Source organism: Malus domestica, chromosome 17 (genome assembly GCF_042453785.1).
Source record: "Malus domestica chromosome 17, GDT2T_hap1".
Classification (NCBI taxonomy): Eukaryota; Viridiplantae; Streptophyta; class Magnoliopsida; order Rosales; family Rosaceae; genus Malus; species Malus domestica.
The window spans coordinates 34,593,886-34,614,266 of NC_091677.1; the positions used below are offsets into that span (position 1 = coordinate 34,593,886).

The 20,381-nt window shown below is 40.0% G+C and overlaps 2 protein-coding genes across 3 annotated transcripts; both read right to left on the reverse strand.

The window, feature by feature from the left end:
• Positions 1-493: 493 nt before the first annotated feature.
• On the reverse strand, positions 494-1,396 carry LOC139193496 (uncharacterized). The gene is made up of 3 exons (XM_070816528.1): positions 1,199-1,396; positions 953-1,078; positions 494-679 (listed from the first exon to the last, which is right to left on the reverse strand). The coding sequence occupies exons 1-3, from the start codon at positions 1,394-1,396 to the stop codon at positions 494-496; spliced, it is 510 nt and encodes a 169-aa protein (XP_070672629.1).
• An 8,363-nt stretch (positions 1,397-9,759) lies between these two features.
• On the reverse strand, positions 9,760-16,560 carry LOC103405980 (meiosis-specific protein ASY3). Of its 2 annotated transcripts, none has more exons than XM_008345012.4 (10): positions 16,433-16,560; positions 15,629-15,700; positions 13,490-15,133; positions 13,233-13,386; positions 12,790-12,853; positions 12,524-12,673; positions 12,387-12,445; positions 11,163-11,297; positions 10,583-10,674; positions 9,760-10,088 (listed from the first exon to the last, which is right to left on the reverse strand). In XM_008345012.4, the coding sequence occupies exons 1-10, from the start codon at positions 16,553-16,555 to the stop codon at positions 10,017-10,019; spliced, it is 2,565 nt and encodes an 854-aa protein (XP_008343234.2). In that variant the 5' UTR covers positions 16,556-16,560; the 3' UTR covers positions 9,760-10,016. The 2 variants fall into 2 exon arrangements, with proteins under 2 accessions (XP_008343234.2, XP_008343233.2); XM_008345011.4 differs by having other exon boundaries at positions 16,405-16,555.
• Between the last annotated feature and the right edge of the window lie 3,821 nt (positions 16,561-20,381).

Consider the following 20,381-nt stretch of genomic DNA (forward strand, 5'->3'; position numbering starts at 1 on the left):
TGCCCTTCCCTACAGGCATTGGGCCGATCAAATCAAGTCTCCATTGGGCGAAGGGCCAAGGGCTGATCATAGTAGTGAGCGGTTCGGGAGTGGAGTGAGGAATAATTGCGTAATGTTGACACTTATCACATGAGCGGGATATTCTGATGCCATCTTGGTGGTGTGTTGGCCAGTAATATCCTTGGCGAAAAGCCTTGTGTGCTAGGGATCGAGATCTAGCATGATCTCCGCAGACTCCTTCATGTATTTCCCGAATGACAGTTTCCGCCTCTGCGGGCATAAGGCATCTTAGGTATGGTAGGTTAAAACCCCACTTGTAGAGTTGGTCATTAATGATCAAGTAACGGGTAGCCTTGTATCGAATCTGCTTAGCTTGGACTTTGTCATTTGGAAGGGTGCCATGAGCAAGGTATCTATAAATCGGGGTAATCCAACTATCCCCCTGTTGTAAGTTGCACACTTCCGCAGCCATGGTGCTTGGTGATGCCAACAATTAGACTTGAATTTTTCTCCCAATCTTGTCTTCCACCGCTGAGGTGAGGCGAGCCAAAGCATCTGCATGATTGTTTGCCGCTTTAGGAATTTGGGTGATCTGGTAGTGGAAGTGTTTGAGCAACAATTGTGTTTGTGCCAGATATGCTGCCATAGAGTTATCCTTAGCTTCAAAGTTGTTAGTGACCTGGTTAACCACCAATTGGGAGTCACTGAAGATATCAATTCGTTTAACCCCAAGGTGTTTGGCCAAACGTAAGCCTGCTAGGAGGGCTTCATATTCGGCCTCATTGTTCGACGCTTTGAATTTGAAACGAAGAGCATACTCTATTGCCACTTTGTCAGGGGTAGTAAGGACTAGTCCTGCTTCACAACCCTGTTGGTTAGACGAGCCATCAACATATAGACTCCATGCTGGGGCTGTTGGTTCTATTTTTCGAGCTTCCGAGGGTAATGAAACCACTTCTTTAGGCTTAGAAACAATGTCAACAGGATATGTGAAGTCAACGATGAAGTCTGCTACTGCTTGGCCTTTCTCAGCTGGCTTTGGTTGGTAGGAGATGTCAAACTCACCCAATGTTATCGCCTATTTGATCATTCGCCCGGAAGTGTCAGGACTTTGGAGTATCTGTCGAAGAGGATGATTGGTAAGCACGATGATGGAGTGTGCTTGGAAGTAAGGGCGAAGTTTTCGAGCAAACATGACCAATGCTAGAGCCAATTTCTCAATGTTGGAGTATCGTGTCTCCGCATCATGTACGGCCTTGTTAGCGTAGTAGACAGGCCGTTCGACATTACCATCATTTCGAATGAGAACCGAACTTATTGCTGAAGCTGATACTGACAGATAGATAATGAGAGTGTCACTAACCTCAGGTTTGGAGAGCAGAGGGGCTTTACTCATGTAGTCTTTGAGGTTCTTGAATGCCTCAGCACATTCATCAGTCCATGTAATGTACTTCTTACTTCTTTTAAGTGCTTTGAAGAAATGAGTACATTTGTCTGTGGCCTTAGAGATGAACCTCGTTAAGGCTGCCACCTTGCCAGTAAGACTTTGGATGTCTTTTGAAGTTACCGGTTCCTTCATGTCGAGGATTGCTTTGATCTTCTCAGGATTAGCCTCAATGGACCTCGTTGGCTTATCATGAAACCTAAGAATTTGCCACAGCTTACGCCGAAGGCACATTTGTTAGGGTTTAACCTCATTCGATACCTCTTCAAAATGGTGAAAGTTTCAGATAGGTTGGTGATGTGTTGGTCAGTATGTTTGCTCTTGACTAGCATATCATCAACGTAAACTTCCATGATCTTCCCAATCTGTTCGGCGAACATTGAATTGACTAGTCTTTGATAAGTTGCTCCTGCATTCTTTAGGCCGAAGGGCATGACTTTATAGCAATATAGTCCCCTTTCAGTAGTGAAGGCTGTGTGTTCTTGGTCCGGAGGGTTCATGAGGATTTGGTTGTATCCTGAGTAAGCATCCATGAAGCTCATAAGTTCACACCCTGCCGTAGAGTCTATAAGTCTGTCTATGAGAGGAAGAGGAAAGGTATCTTTCGGGCATCTTTTGTTTAGGTCGGTGTAATCGACACACATTCTCCACAAGATCTTTTGGAGTAGGAGACTTTCCTCGGTCAGATTCTTCTTAACAAGGACAACATTTGCTACCCATGTTGGATAATTGACTTCGCGGACGAAGCCTATGCCTTTGAGTTTTTCAACTTCTACCTTCATTGCCTCGTACCGTTCATCGTCATAAGATCTTCGCTTCTGTCTCACTGGCTTTGTCTTGGGGTCAATACTTAAGCGATGACAGATAATATCGGGAGAGATGTCTGGCATATCCTCGTATGATCAGGCGAATACCTCAGTGTTCTCTTGTAAAAAAGAGATCAATGCCGACCGAATGGGTGGTGACAAGGTGGTGCCAATCTTTACCATGCGATTCGGATAATCTTTTAAGATAGAGACCTTCTCCAACTCTTCAGCGGGTTGTGTTTGCTGGGTGAAAAAGTCATCTCGAGGATCGTCGGGTTGACTGTTGCCATCGTAAAGATCCAAGTTTGCTTCGTCTGGGCTGGTCTTTATGACTTGGTTATATATAGAAAGGGTTTCCTTGGGCACAGGCAGATGCTGTTGCTTGACCGAAGTGTTGTAACATGATCATGCACTAAGTTGATCTCCTCTGATGTAACCATTGCCATAGGGGGTTGGAAATTTCATAATCAACATATGTGTGGATACCATAGCCTTGAGATCATTGATGCCTGTGAGTCCGAAAATGACATTGTATGCCGTTGGGCAATCAACCACCAAGAAGTTAGTGGTAATGGTAGCTATGTAAGGGCCTGTACCAATGGTGAAAGGTAAGTGTATGCTCCCCAAAGGTTGCACGATATCACTGGAGAAGCTTATCATAGGGGAAATCGAGCGATCGAGCAAGTGTTCAGCTACATTAAGTGCCCTGAAAGCTTCAACAAACATGATATTGACCGAAGCCTCCGTGTCTACCAGGATTCGTCGTACTTCAAAGTTGGCTATGTGAGCTTCCACGATCAGTGGGTCGTTGTGAGGGTAGATGATACCTCTTTCTTCCTCAGGGTAGAAACATATTGGATCCCAGTTAGGCTTTTGATGCTTACCTCCCCTGATTTCTTCCACGTGAAACACTTGGTGACCAGACTTTAAAGCTCGTTCACCATTTTTCATGGCCCTGTTGGAAGATTTAGATATGGGTGTGCCACCACTTATGGAATATATCACATTCACCTAGCGTTGGTTATGGTTACCCCTTGGAGGGTGAATGAGGAATTGATCAATTTTTCCTTCACGTGCCAAAGCTTCAATATGATCACGAAAGATGATACACTTCTCGCGGTTATGGCCGTTATGCTCGTGGTAGCAGCAAAACGTGCCCGTGTTCTTCGTGGGCTTGTAATCCTGGTGCCTCGGCTTTGGCTTCGATATCAGCTGTGCTATGCTGGGGTAAATGGCCACGCATGTGGCGTTCAAAGGTGTGTATGCCTTATACCTCGGGGTAGGGGCTATCCTGACACGTGCTTGACCCACTATGTTGACTGCCTGGGGTCGGGGATTATCATGGCGATACCCTTGGTTATCGCGGTAGTGTCCCTTACTTCTTTTACTAAAATGAGACTGGTGAGGATGGAAATCTTTCCTTTTGCCCTGAGATTGATATGTCTGTTGACTTGGCAAAGTATTAAGTAAGGCAGGGGGAGGCACCGCTGCCGTTTGGAAGGTCGAGGTCATCTTATTTGGTTAAATCTGGCTTCCACTCCCTACTTGTTGATAAGGGGTGACTGTGGGGGGTTTCCCTTGATATGTCATTGCCTTGGCGAAGGCGTGGTTGTAAGCTTGTGCCATCACCTCAGAGTAAGTCTTTCAAGTGTTGGCATTGATCATGTACTTGAAGAAACAATCACGTAGGCTTGCTGTGAAAGCCTTGAGGGCGGTCTTGTCATCTGCCTCAGCGCAGCGAGAATACTCATGGCTGAAGCGACCGGCATACTCTCGTAGTGACTCGTCCAGCTTCTAGCGAATAGTGTACAAGTCATATGCAGAATGCAAGCAATCAGTCTGGAAGATGTGTTGAGAGACAAACAGTTTCCTCAGTTCCTCAAATGAGTCTACTGTCTCAGGTGGAAGACGACAATACCAGTTTAGAGCTCCGCCAGAGAGGGTGGAGGGAAAGAGAAGACATCGCTCTTCGTCAGTGTGCATCCGATATGCCATGGTGGACTCAAAGAGGTTAAGGTGTTCAATTGGGTCCTCCCTTCCAGTATAGAGTTGTAAACCAAGCTTTTGTTTTGTTTTCGCTTGAAGGGGGGTGTCGATGATCCTCATTGTGAGAGGGCTAGGCTTGGGTTGGGTCCAGTCAGGTATCTCGGCCTGACGTTCGGCCTTCAACTTGTTTACTTCCTCAAGGTGCTGTAGGACAATGGGGTCCTAAGTGGAGTCATGTACCACTGGAATTTTCTTTCGTAAGTCTTCATCGTCTCTTGGAAGTAGGAAAGTTTGAGCAAGGGCGTGTGGTTTTTCCTTGGACTCGCCGTACTGACTTCTAGGGCGAGTCTGTCGGAATACCTCAGAGTCCTCTGTACCTTCATGTTCATCTGGGACATGTCGTCAATTCCCTAGATTGGCAACTAGCCTGGGTCGTGGGAGGGGACCGAGTCTTTCAGAAACCCTTGGGTCATTGATCTTCGAGCATATGTGGAGGGGATTCTCTCGACATTGCTTTAGGAAATCTTGGCAGTCACGATAAACGGCTTTTGATCATTCCAACCCTTCTGCAAGGAGGTGTCTTCTTCCACTTCTCCTGCTTCGAGTCGAAGCAGCTGGGTTGAGAGAAGTCTCATGTTGATCAATGTTTTGATGGTTAGCCCGCTTCTAATCAGGGATATATATGTCGAATGAAGGTGACCCTCCTTGTTGGGCGGCACCCAGATGATGGTTGATCTCCACAGGGGTAATGAGTTCTCGTGTTTGAGTACACCTAGTTTCGTGGAGCGTTTCAAAGAGCTTCTCATACTGCTCATGGAGGACCTCATTCTTCATTGCTATCTTGTTGTTCTGAGTTTCTAACTCATCGACTTTAGCTTGAAGAGCAACCCTCTTTCCTTCCTTCTTTCGTTGCTTCGCACTAGGTGCAAGATGGGTGTCATTCTATGTGATGTGGCTTCCTTCGCTCCCCATGTTGGAGAGGGATGCCTGGTCAAAAGAGAATGTACGAATGGTGGAAACCAGCTTTGTGAAGAGAGTGGGAATAAGTGTCGTTCCCACAGACGGCGCCAAATGTTGATGCACAAAATCAGTGAAGACTTTGGTACAACAGAAAGTGTTAAGTTTGTGACATTCGCTAGATTGCTCCGGTCACTAGTGTGGATAAGTATGTAAATGGATAGAAACAGGGAAGCAAACACAAGATGTACGTGGTTCACCCAGACTGGCTACGTCCACAGAGTAGAGGAGTTCTCATTAATTGTGAACAGTTTACACAAGTACATAGGTTCAAGCTCTCCTTTAGTGAGTACAAGTGAATGATTTAGTACAAATGATATTAACTAATATTGTGAGAGAATGATCTCTATTTATAGAAGAGAGTTTCTAGTTTCATTCTGATATTGACATGTGTCGTGTTGTGATTGGCTTCTGATGTTGACAAATGTCGCGCTATGATTGGCTTCTGATGTCGACACGTGTCGCGCTGTGATTGGCCTCCTGGTTGGAGGGAAACTCTTCTGGGTCATTGACGGTATAACGTTGACCGGTGCTCAGTAGTTTCGGGATTGGTCAAGTATGGTACAAACAGAGTGTGCAGTCCAAACTAGTTAAGTACTTAATAGACAACTAGATAAGTTCATGCACTTAAACAGGGATATGTCAGAATCGTCGGCTAATCCTTGTACGCCATAGAGTAATTCAGCTATCTAGGACTTGGAGGGGTGAAAAACAGAAGGGTGAGTGGGCAAAAACAAAAGTTTATAAAATCCATTTATTTTCTGAACATACTAAACCCTCGTCGTAAAACATGTCTAGCTTCCAGAAAATCATACTATGTATATGTATGAAATCAAATGCAAATCAACAGTAAATCCATAAGTATGTCACATCACAATATCTCAACAGTAATATAAGTAAAATTAGATGTCCAATCAATCTATACTAGCACACAAGTCGGAGTCGCCTAATGCAACTTGTACGATTGAACTGATGCTCATCAATCTATGCTAGCACACGAGTCGGAATTGCCTAATGCAACATGTACGATAGGAGCGGGTGTAATCATAATATATGCTCTAGTGCTACAATCACGTGAAGACTGGTTCTATTCGCGGTCACCTATGAGTCGGAGTTGCCTAATGTAACTTGTACGATAGGATTGGCACCTACTTGGATCTGAGGCGAGTGTGTAATGCTCGTACGTCTTCAGGGTAAGTTTCCCCTATATGCGAAACAACTAATAATAATTAATTAATAAGGACATATACGAAAAGGTTAGGAAAAACCCCCATAGTTTGCTCAAACAGAGGGTTTAAATATACCAAAATATTATACTCGACGTCACAGACCCGTACGCATTAACCACTCGCCGGCCAAAGGCCGGACGCACCCTCACACGCGTAGGCACATGCCTGGCAGAGACTGACAGAATACAGGAATATTCTGTCAAACTTGACGGAATATTTCATTAAACAGTTAACAGAACTTAACAATGTTACTTGATGCCGGTAGAATATTCTGTCAACTTTGACGAAATATTCTTCGTCTTCTCCGGTAGAACTCCGCCGTTTGGTTTTGCCAGAAACTGGAAAACTTCGTCGATTTTTGGGAAAAAAAATTCAAATCTTCATATTTTGCTCATTTCTCAACCATTTTAGATGAAATTTATATGGAAATGAATCTCTTGAAGAGTGGAACATGATTGTACCTTTCAAAAGTCCAAAAAGTGGATGGACTTGGCTTGAAAAAGCCTCGAAAGGTTCGGTCTATTTTTCGACTCCTTGAAAACATGTGTTTTCACGTTGGTTCCACTTCAAAACTAGCCTAATGGTCTTAGGGAGTTAACTAGGTGCTTCCACAACCTTCAAAACGTCGTAACTTGGCTAGGATCACGTCGGAGCAAACTCGTCCGAGTTGAAGCTTCCGAGTTGGTGAGTCAAAACTCATCCATTTGAGAATTAGTTGGTACGACAGGGTGGGTTCAAAATGAGTGTGATGGTGATGTTTTTAAGCTCAATTTACAAGCTTTGATGCGTGCTCTTAGTGGTTGCAAAAAAGAGAAAGTCACGGTGAGGAGAGAAGAGGAAGAGGATGAGAGAGGGGAAAAGTGATTTTTGATTGGTCCAAAAAGAAGATGAGAGAGAGATCTGATTGGGTGAGGGGAAATGGGAAAAAAAATTGATTGGTTGGTGAGTGAAATGGGGAACTCAGGACAAATTTTTAAAGAGGAAAAAGAGATAGGGTTGTACAATTGAAATCCGATTACATCTTATGTACCTTATCAAAAACAGTAGTTTCCTACACTAATAGACTAGCACACACGCGTGTACAAATCTACCTGTTGTTAACGTATTTTAATTAAGCTTAACTTTTTCGTTACAAGGCTTACTCGAGTTTAACTCGCGCTCACTCGTTCGTATCAACGAGTACTAATTAATTACAATAACGAGAAAATAATTAAAAGCTGAACAACTACGTCCATGTCACTTTGCCAACAAGGGCATAAATGTCATATTACACACTTGGGGAGAAAATTACATAGAAATTTAGGGACGGGTCGTCACAATCTACCCCCTTTAAGAAAATTTCGTCCTCGAAATTTCAACACTACTAAAGATCATAGTCAAAGAACATAGAGATCTCGCATACGCTCTTTTGTCTCCCAAGTAGCTTCCTCAACAGAGTGGTTTTTCCACAAGACTTTCACCGTACGAACGGTTTTGTTCCTGAGAACTTTATCTTTCCAATTAAGAATCGTCATTGGAACCTCATCATAAGTCAAATCTGGGTTAATCTCTAACGGTTGAGGAGGAATCACATGTGACGGATCAGAGACGTATCTCTGTAGCATGGACACATGAAACACATTATGCACCCTTGTCAACTCTAGAGGTAGATCCCCTAGCTCGGCGACTTGGAGGACTCCTACTACATGGTTTGTATCGCGCTTGACTAAGCCTGAAACTACAAGTACGCTTCAAGTGAAATTGATACATTACCTTGTGCATCTCCACCAGTTAAAGATACCACCCCTGGATGGAGGAAGAGTACTTCCAGAGAAGATGCCACATCTACCTACGAGACAGATAAGGCAAGTCAAGACAATACCACACTCCGGTACTTAGAAGTTTCGTGATTACGAGATCATTCTCCCACAATATTTCCTAATGTCATTTGTACTAAATCATTCACTTGTACTCACTAAAAGAGAGCTTGAACCTATGTACTTGTGTAAACCCTTCACAATTAATGAGAACTCCTCTATTTCGTGGACGTAGCCAATATGGGTGAACCACGTACATCTGGTGTTTGCTTTCCTATCTCTATCCATTTATATACTTATCCACACTAATGACCGGAGCAATCTAGCGAAGATCACAAAAAACGACCATTTTCGCTACCTAGGATCTATCTTGCAAGAGAACGGAGAATTAGATGGAGATCTCAACCATAGAATACAAGCTGGATGGATGAAGTGTAAGAGTGCATCCAGCGTGTTGTGTGACCGTCGTAGGTCACTGAAGCTCAAGGGAAAATTTTTATAGGACGGAAATAAGGCCAGCGATGTTGTATGGCACAGAATGTTGGGCGGTGAAGCATCAACACGTACACAAAATGGGTGTAGCGGAGATAAGGATGCTTCGTGTGATGTGTGGGCACACGAGAAAGGATAAGATTGTGAATGAGGATATCCGGGTAAAGTAGGAGTAGTCGAAGTTGAAGGAAAGATGAGAGAAAATCGGTTACGGTGGTTTGGACATGTGCAAAGAAGGCCTACTGACGTTCCGGTTCGAAGATGTGACTACGGAACAGGGGTTCGGGGCCGAAGGGGTAGAGGAAGACCTAGGAAAACTTTGGAAGAGACCCTAAGAAAAGACTTAGAGTACTTGGATCTAACGGAGGACATGACACAAAACCGAGCGCAATGGCGTTCTAGGATTCATATAGCCGACCCCACTTAGTAGGAAAAGGCTTTGTTGTTGTTGATGAGATTTGTAAGTATTGTGATATTAAGCACATTAAGTTAACAGAGTCAATTTGTATCTTTTTATACGACATATTTATGCATGGATAATGCTAGGAGACCAAAATTTTAAATTAAATTTGCAAACAAAATGATGTGTTATCAAGAAACAAGTAAATAGACGCTTAATCAAGAATCCAACAATCTACCACCATATCATTTGGTTTAAAAAATTTAGTCTCCCTAACATTACCCTTTGTGCTAAGTATGTAACACTTTTTTTCAAACCTGTCATCTACAAGATTCAAACTTTTACTTACAAATAAAAATGAATATTACTATACTATTGTACTAAATAGGTAACCCTTGTTTGAGTGGGAGCTTCTATGGCTTATTTTAAGGTTTTATTTTAATTTTTAATTTTATTCAAATAACGGGGACGATTTGAATTTCAGCACATCATCACACAACATGAATTGTAAAATCTAGTTTTGATCAAACATATGCTCTTTCAAGGGAGGAAAAAGAAAGTCATATATGCATTAGGAGATTAGTCTCAATTTCCTGTGAACGATTCATTCTTCAACTATATATATTCATGCGTTACATGAAATCACATTTAACGGAGGATCGAATAATTCATACCAATTACCAAATACAGACAGACTCAATGAGATCACTGTTATATTTCTAAGCAGGAACTGCAATAGAGCAAGCCATTTGGTTACTTTCAAGGCCTGCAAGAAGCAATCTTCGGGGCTGAGGCTGCCTAGTTCTAAACCTTTCTGTGAGCTAATCTGTACACAGTTTGTGTATATCAACTTAGAATGCCGTCTTTTAAACACAATGCCAGTTCGTGTTTCAATTGGAGCATCTTTCCACGCGCCATCTGCAATTAGTGAGATCAAGGAGATACGTTAGTTATACTAGATGCCAGCGCATTATCCCCGGTAAAAAGATCTAGAGGAGATGACAGACCAAGTATTACAAGATGACAACTTTTTTAAACATCTTAAGTTCTTAATTCAACTACGAAGACCATGACTCCACAGTCCACAGTCTGATTTCTAGGGAGTTTAAAACTTAAATCCCTGTTGGATGAGCCTGAGACTGAGGGTTTTCCTCACGAGGTCTATTGAGTGACACGCACTGAAAAGTGTATCAACCCATTATATTCAGCCAGCCACCTGTATATTATTGTGGAAGTGATCTAGTAGCTAGCTAGATATTATACTCAAAACATATGCTGCATGATAAGTTTATAGCTACGTACTACAACCAAAGGCAAAATCAACAATATGCAACACAATGTCTAGATTACATTATGCAAATAATTGCACAAAACTCGACAATAAATTTTACATAGATAGAAGGAAAACTTGCCCTTCGGGTGACTTGGATTTTTCTTTGGGCATCGTTGATTTGGGTCTCAATTGCTTCTTCCACTCGCATGAGAAGCTTTCTGTGTGATGCTTCTGCAAGTGAAACAAAATCAAAAGAGTGTACCAGGATTGGAATGTTATTTGTTTGCAATGAGAGTACAAACACTTTTAGCTCATCTAAAAAGGCCTTTCACGGTACGGTCTGGGGTTCACGTCAATGATTTTTGCTGTATAACACAATGCAGCCATGAAAACAGAGTATCTAGCTGCTTATTTAGTTCATCATCATATCAAGAAATGCTGGATTTGTGGCCATGTTATTGCATGTAGTCTATATAAGCATAAGATGCATGGAACTTTAATGCATGTAGTCAGCATTCATTGACTACTGTGACTACGGAGATGTCACCATATTCAACTATCATCGGGAAGCTTGTATATCCATTATTTAGATTATTGAAAGTATAATTGATAGGCAGAATCACGATGGACATGATATAACACCTTTACAAGCACATTTCCATAATGAATTGACACATGAAAATAATAAAGAGATAATAAATGTAAAGAAGCTGCCATACTTTGCTTATCAACAGTTCCCTTAAACTCTGTCTGGTACACTTCCAGCCCTTCAAGTGTGCTCTTGCATTCCTGAAGATGCTGATTGACTTGTTCCTTGAACTTGTCATAAATCACTTTCAGTTGTTCTTGTTGCTCTGCATAAAAAAAAGGTGGGGTTTCAGGCATAGCTTCAATGAGAAAAAATTCCAATTCCGGGCACATGCGGGCTAAATTGATTATATACGTAGTGATATCCATAAAGCCCTCCCTACAAGAAGAAAATATGGAGTGCAAAAATTTCAACAAAAAAAATACTCAGTATAGCTCATTAATTTCCAATATATTAAATGTTGAAAGCTAGACCATCCAATCTAATACCAATAGCCAATAAATGGATAAAAGTAAATTAAATTATTGTGATGCAACGGTTATAATGTCCGATGTGAGAATCTTTATTCTCAACACAAACCCTCATGTGCAAACTAATTGGGTCAAACAAGTGGTTTAACATATTAGGTGAAGTTGAACACATGTGGCCAAATTGGACATGGGACAAGATGAATTGCCGTTTTGATACCATGTTAAGTTGGAGCTTCCAACCAAAACCAGTTACCAATGGATAGGGAGGCCTAGGATTTTACATATTACGATGAAAGGCCTAGAATGTTTGATGCCAGACTTCATATTCTCAACATAAGCAATTTAAAACATGTAAAATTAAAACAAGTGAGCACTGTTTCCTATTATGGTATTGGTATATCATATAGTCTTATAGCCAAACAAACAACCTCACGACTTAGGGGATAAAAGGAACAAATTTCCTGGTAAAACTTGCAAAATCACCCAATGCAGGCGAGTTTTGCAGAAAAACCAGCAAATTTAATTTGAGGAAATAATCACAAAATTGAAACCACTAAAGAAAGGGTGATTATGATAAATGAAATAAGTGATTATCAAGATATCTAAATATAACTCTTTTCACATGTCATATCTGTGTGCAACAGGAGTGTGTACGGTTCATCTTGGTCAGAAAATTGTCAACCACCCTTAAACAGAAAAGTGAAAGGATATAAATATTTGGAGATAGAAAAATAATTTTAATATTAGTTACTTATTAGATTCAAAAGGTAAAAGGTCGTACCCAGTGCACAAGGCTCCCTATTAGTTACTTATTAGATTCAAATTAATTAATTCCAAACATAATAATAATCAATTGAAAGTATCAGAAATACAACTTTTAGTACCTTCAAACCTTGTTTCCAGCCTTTTTTTCTTTGATTTACTGAGGTTTGTATGCTTTCCTCTGAAAATCATCCAAAACAACTTAGAGCTTGTTGAAATTAATAGGGAAACCTCAAACGTCTCAGTTGAGAGTACCTACATGTCTGTTTGAATCTGAGACTCAATGGTTTGCAGCTGCATATGTACCTCCGCGGCAACAGATACCAAAATTTCAGTGGATTTCCTATTAGTTGCAGACTTCATTTTGGTTTTAAGTTTTACTAATTCCAATGCAAACAATTCAACAGCCCTGAAACATTGTCAAATACAACACATACATCACAAACGCATAGCAAACATAGAAAGCTAGTATATATACTGCACCAATTCACATATGACAACACAAAGAACAGAGAGAATAAAAACCTAGCCAGTCCATCCACTTGATTATGCTCTGAAGGTTCCTCTATCCAGTTGTCTTCTTCAGTCCCTGCAACATGAAAATATTATTGCAGATTAAGAGCGGGTGAGGTAGCTGAAATATTTAACTGAATAAATGTGGTGCTTTGTGGGCTGCAAAGCCTTTCATCTCAAAAAGTTTGAATTTAGTTTTTCAGCAGTACTAGTTTCTGGAGCAAAGCAAATGTATCTATTTCTAAGAAACCTACACAACAGTTAGGTAAACGAAGTGGCTATCATTCTTCCATGTGGGGCAGGGGGAAATAAACATATCCAGCTTCTTACATCATACAACATACAATTAAAATCAGAAGATGCTTAACCAATCAAGCAAAATTAACTTCAGCAGTTAATGTTTTTTCAAAAATGCATTTATCCTACGGTTCAGATAAGGGTCTGGGTGAACATACAGTCATGTCCTTGGATAATAGGAGAACCTTCTCCACAACTCCTCAAGTCCCCCTCTTCAGATGGTGACGAAAGAAGGCCTTCTTCTGCCGCATTTTCTTCCATGTCAGGTGTTGTTTTTCTCAATGGCGAATCCTGGAGTTCCTCTACAGAATCCTGAAGTTCATTAAGGAAATACAGAAGGCAGAAACAAAATACTTAACAGAGAGTAGTACACTGCGAAAGTATCTGATCAGAACCATTCAATAACAAAGGATACAAAAGATTTTGTTTGTTCATTATCACAACAATCTTGTTTTGGAGTCCAGAAAGTACTGAAACTTCGAATATCTCCGACACTAAATCTCCTCTCTGTTACAGCAGGACTACTAGCATCTACCATTTGGTCTGAGTTTGGGATTGAGCTAAGGGAAGAAGTTGACACGGGTGTTTTAATTCCAAATTCGGGACTTAGATCATCTTCTTCTGGATTGGCAGCTTTCCTCAAGTTTGGATTGCCATTGTCTTCCTCGTGGTCTTTATTTGCTGGAGTGAAAAAACCCGCCTTAAATTTCTTGTATTGGAGTGGTGATTGGTAGACTTCCTGCTCTTGAATATTTTTTTCCAGTTCCTGATATTCTCTTTTATTCTCATGTAGGTAACCATGAAAATCTCCTATTTTCTTGCCTACAGAACTTGTTTGCTTAGCAGATGATTGTGGCTCACTCCTATTAATCTCTTTCTGAGTCTTGGTTGGTTTACCCTTTTCAGGAAGGCAGATCCCATGCGACTCAGTTCTGAAACTTTTGACCTCGCTCTTCTTCCGCATAGACATTGAGGATCCACCACCAGAAGAGCCATGAAGCTTCCCATAACATTCTTGTTCAAAGGAAAATATGTTGTTGTCTTGATGTTTCAGTTTGTAAACAGAGGATGGACCATTTTTTGCACTTGTCTGCTGTTTTTTGGTTGGACCTCTCTTTTGGCTCAAAGAACGAGTCACAGGTCTCCTTACAATATTATCAGGACTTTCAGATTCCATTTCTATAGTATCTGAATTCTGTCGGGGTTTGATAAATGCATCACCCTTCTCATCATATTTTTGCTCTGGTATATCAGAGTTATTGTTAGGCTTGACAACTGTGGCACCCATTTGATCAAATTCCGGCTGTGGATTTAAATTATTATCAGCAACCTCAGGAGGCTGAGATTTGGAATGCTGACCATCAGGCGAAGAAACAGTTCCCAATATCTCCCAAAGCTTTTTTCTGAGAGTTTCAGTTCTCCTGCCTTCTGTTGCATCTGTTTTATCCACTATCACATCCTTATCCGTTGCATCTGTTTTATTAACTAGTGTATCCTTATCCGTCATTACGACTTCCTGTGCAGTCGCAAATGTGAAATCCTGAAGTTCCACTGATCCATCCTTCACTCTCCTCTTTCTGTAGCTAACTCCATCAAAGTTCTTCTGCTTCTTACCATCAGACTGGAATAACGATGTCTGGTTTGCGGAAAACGGAACAGAACATGTAACAGGTGCATTCCTTGTTCCATCCTGTTTGTACTCCTTCCCACTACCAGATGGCAAATCAGAAGACTGTTTTGCATGAAGAACGGCATCTGTAGTATGCATTTTCTGGTGGAATGATGCAGTACTAATACATGGGGAATTCACCTGCTCTGGATCCGTAGCTTGTTTTGTTTTCTTGGCAGCTGTGACTTCTTGCTCCTTGCTTATTTCCTCTGTGGTATTGCCTAAGTTATATGTCACCCTTTCTGCATTTGGCACCACAGCCTCACCTTCCTTGGTGACTCCAGACGTTTTCTTGGTTGATGGATCTACCACAACTCCAATTGATATCTTTCTCGATTGACTAGATGGATGATTAATGCTTCCAAAACTCCTACAATTGCTTGTTTGGTCCTGAAACATATTTGGTGAGGGATTAAGCATATAAGTTTTGTTTGTTTTCAATACTGACTGAAACTTCCTAGTATTCATGTTCTTTGGGGATAGTCCCAATTCCACTCTACCATCTTGTTTCCTTTATATATTGAGATGAATATAAATCCAATAGACCATCAAGCAAAAGGGGAAAGACATATAGGTGGAACAACATTCAGATTGCAGAAATCTGGAATATCTTAACAACTAAGTTATGCACAACCAGATGCAAATAATTTACTAAACAAAGTAAAACCAAAATGCTATCTATGGGTCTTATGCCTGACGACACAGATGTTAACAATTAACAGATGAGTAATCATGAGTAAACGATAGCATATATATAATGAGCTTCGTAAAAGCTTATGCACCAAGTACCAAATAAGAAGATGAACACTGAAAAGTTAATTGGAAATTTTCAAGAAACTCAGTCATTAGCTATAAACTAGAACATATTAAAATGTTAGTGCTTACATCTCGTAAGTATTGCCGTGTATCCACCTCCATTGTTTGAGAACAAAGAAGCAGCAAAACTGCAGTTGTGACCTGGACAGTAGACTAAGCAATTTAGCTCAAAAAACAAACAGAGTTGCATAAGAGGAGGGGCAGGGCAAGGCAGAGAGAAAGCTAATATTATTTGCTGAGGAAGAAAAAAAAATGTGAAATGAAGTTAATAGAAACTCAATATCATGATAATTCATTTCAGATCAGACACAGACCACCAAGATGGATGCGTAATTTTTTCATATTATTTGGGAACACACACAGGATAATTAAATTAAGTAGGGATTTACTATTACTTCATCATGATTTCTTATCCTAACTAAACATAGTTTGTTACACACAAGATAAAGCTAGGACTGTGAGAACATTGGAGGAGAACCTACGAATTCGAATACGCCATCCAACACGAAAAGAATCAGTAAATGGTAATAATCCCCAATAATCATCAGTAAATCATTTCATTACTTCTGAATTAGACGATGATGATACGACATAAACCCTAATTCACCGAAAATTAAGTTTCAGGCGCTCACAACCTTGAAGAATTTAACATTTTAGAATCTGAATCCCAGAGCTCAGATGACATATCATACCACACATGGAAAATGTACGAATGTGCGAAATTCAAAAAATGAAATTAAACAAGTGAAAACCGGAGTTCAAAATCTGATAACCAGAAAATACATGGAAGAAAAAGAAATTTACAAAATAGCGAAACAGCTAACAATTCATGGTAAATAGCTTACTGCTTGTGCAGCGTTGATGATTGCTGACCTCAATTAATTCTATTTTCAAAATCAATTTTTCTGCCGACGGCGAATCTGAGCGTGTGTGTGTGTGAGAGAGAGAGAGATGCACAGTTTGAATATGTATGAAAATACAAGGCGGGAAATACATGTGAGTTTTCTCATGGCTGGGGGTGTAATGCGCACGCACTTTCAAGTCAGTTGACGATAGTGCCCCGTGCTCTTTATGGATAATAGGTCTGTTGGGTTTCGATATTGGGCTATCTGTAGCTTCTCCATTTTAAATAGAGTTCCAAACTATTATAAAAATTCAGGAGAGGGGGGAGTTTCAAATAGCATATGTGTAAAAATCTAACACTTTATTCATTAGGATATTGAACCACATGTTGTTTTATTTTGTTATATTAGCCACCGTTAGGGTTCGAACCACGTCATTGTCCAAGAGCTCAACATCTTTTCACCACTGTGGTAAAGTGCCACTTGCAAAAAAACTAACTGACCCTTTTTTTTACACGTTTATTACTTGAGAAGTGTTGAGATGGGCTGTAATTTTTCTTTAGAGCAATTCCAGTGTGTAAAGGCTCCCCATGGCAATAGGTAATTCGATCCCCTCAAGTGAATAGTAATTGCTTTTAATAAATAGTAATTGCATCTCCATTCTTAAACTGAATAGTCCAAGCAATTCATATTAAAATATTAGTATTTTTTATTTAATAAAATAATTTTATTAGTAATTTCAGATCAGATTTTTAACCGATCTCGTCACGCCACGTGTCATTATCCGAAAGTACAATTTTTGGTGATAGATTTCGATAATATTTTTATCCAATTTTGTCGTGCCACGTGTTGTTACCTGTTTAGAATCATTGAGGATAGATTTTCAATAGATTTTTAACCAATCTCGTCGTCCCACGTGTCACTGTCTATTTAGAATCTTTGAGAAGAGATTTTGATAAGATTTTTAATTTTATTTGGGTTGTTTTTTAAATTCATTTAGTGTGTTTATTTGGTGTATTCTTTATGAGGTTTATTTGGTGTGTTTATGTAACTTTATTTGGTTTGTTTATGTTGTTTGAATAAAGATGCTCTTAGTTTAAATAAAGTACCAAATTAAATAAAGATACTCTTAGTTTAAATAAAGTACTACATTAAATAAATAGGAAATTACATAAAGTACTAAATTAAATAAATACAAAATTACATAAAGTACCAAATTAAATAATACGAAATTACAACTCAAAGTGAATGGAAAATTATGGGTTCTAATTTTACAAAAATTCCCTAGTCATCACCAAACCAATTTGTGGTGCTAGGATCATCTCCACTTGCTCCCTTGTCTCTTGCAAGCCTCCTTCACACCCCGTCCCCTTTCTCCGAATTCCAAATATTTAGAATTCAGAAAAATTTCTTCTACTGGCATGTTTATAATGTCACGATCTTTGTTGAGCCCTTCTTTCTTCTCTACGCATCTCCCTTTCTTGCCTAAGTAGCTCTTTCTCTCATTAGCTTGAAATACTCTCAGTAGCTGCAGCTTTTGCCTCATCTTTAGGCTTATCAACCTCAAATTTAGCCACTTCCCTCGCCAAAGTCAATTTTCCTTGGCGAGCAAGTTCTTCCATATATTTTGCATAATCATTCATGGAAGAACTCCTTTTTTTCTTTGAAGCCTTCTTACCTTGAGGCCTGAGTAGATAATTGGTCTCCCCAACACTTCTTCAGGGGTCACTCCTGGCACTTGTTCTGTGTCACTTTCATAAACATGCGAGTCGTGATCTGGCATAGAGTGTAGATGGGTGATGTTCATAACAACTTCTGGATCGACAGACACAACTTTGTATTTGGGACAATCTTTAACAATATTCCAACATTCTCACCAATTGAATGAGTTGTTTTGTTTTTGGCATGGTAGCAAGTTTGTGCTTGAAGTTTAATGTAAATTTGGGTATAATACAAACAAATAAATAATATATTGTAACTTGATCAAAGTAATTTTCGCCACTTCAAATATTAGTACTAGATTGTGCTAAGGCGTCTCTCCAACAAGTAAATGATTGGTTGAGTATTCTCCAACGACTTGTGAGAGATTGTTCCGTTCTTTTGCCGTCAGTCTTCTCGAGAAAAAAGGAATGAATATTCTTCCACATTTCTTACAACTTCATCTCATTACCCTTAATCGGATCATGAATAGCTTGAATGACATGCCTGACCCTGATATTCCCTAAACACTAGGGTAGGCAGGTGTTAGCCAACACCTGAAGGTGACGAAGCCATATTAGAATGCATGAGAACAAGAAATAAATAAGACTTATAAATTTAAATATAATGAATATGCATTTAAGGAACGTGTTCAGAGCATACAACTAACTAGAACACTAAAAAGAAAGAATATAAAATTCAATGAACAAGAGGATGGGTCCTACACCGAGAGGACTCGAAAATACTGATGCAGAAGTGCCTTGACGCTGGTATCGTACGCCTCAAATCTAAATCTTGAGGGGGCGTAAAACAAATATGAGTGGACCAAGTTATTGTAAACACGGAAATTCCTGTAACAAATGAGACAAGAACACGTGTACAAAATAATATTTTGTATTAATGATTTAGAGGTTACAATCTCTTCTACAAATTTAGCCTCTGATTCGATCTCCTTAAGGTGTTGATTTGTGGATGTGCGATTGATCCAAGGGCCGTCGAGGCTTGATCTTGGATGAACGACTGGAAGTTTCTTCAAGGGCCGTTGGGGCTTAATCTTGAAGGTCGAGGGAACAGATCTTCAAGGGGCTTTTGGGCTTGATCTTGAAGAACTGTTGATGAACGGATCTTCAAAGGTCTTTGGGGCTTGATCCTGATGAACAGTTGGATGTGTGGATTTGTTAATGTTGTTGATCAAAAAGGTCGTTAAGGCTTGATCTTAGGATGAACAGATGATGAACGATGAAAACTTTCTTCAAGGGCCGTCGGGGCTTGATCTTGAAGGAGGATTTGACGAAGAACGAAGAGAGCTTTCTTGATCTTTCGGGATTCACTTGGGAACTTTAGAGTTTCAAAGCTTCAAGGTTTTGGTGTAATGTGAATTGGTTATGAATTGGTCCCCCCTAAAATGAATGAAATGGCTTCTATTTATAGAATTTTCCAAAGCCTAATTTTGAATATAATATTCAGATGAAATAAATCGTTTCTGCCAGGTGTTGACACGTGTCCTGTTTGATGACTTTTCCGATTTATTTTGATTTTTCATTTAGTCACACGCTACGTGTAAAATTTATGTGACACGTGAGCGTTGAAATTGTAACTATTGGTCAACATTTATTTCGCCAAAATTTCGATGTCTACAAATGCCCCCACTTCAAGGCGCGTCGTATACATGTGCTTGTCACGTGTAGGAGATGTGTTTTGAAGTCCCTTAATGTAGATGTCGATCCAAGGGCCATCGAGGCTTGATATTGAACTGGGTTGGAGATTTCTTCAAGGACTGTTGAGACTTGATCTTGAATTGGGCTGGAAGTTTCTTCAAGGGCCGTTGAGGCTTGTTCTTGAACTTTGTTTGAAATTTCTTCAAGGGTCATTGAGGCTTGATCTTGAAGATTGAAATTGGACCACAAGGAGCTTCACATGGTAGATGATCTTTGGCTTTGGTAGTGGATGAATTGGCACGTATTTTGCTGCGCTTGTTGACTTTCCACAACTTTGATCTTGAACTGGGTTAGAGGATTTTCTGGTTTCCTCCAATTATTGACTTTCCACAAGCTTATTCTTGAACTGGGTTAGAGGATTTTCTGGTTTCCTCTAATTGTTGACTTTCCACAGCTTATTCTTGAACTGGGTTGAAGGACTTTCTGGCTTCCTCCGATTGTTGACTTTCCACAGGTTATTCTTGAACTGGGTTGGAGGATTTTCTGGTTTCCTCCAAAGGTTTGAACTTACTCTTTTTTTATGTGGAGCTGGATTTGATTCAAGGTTGATGGACACTTAATTTT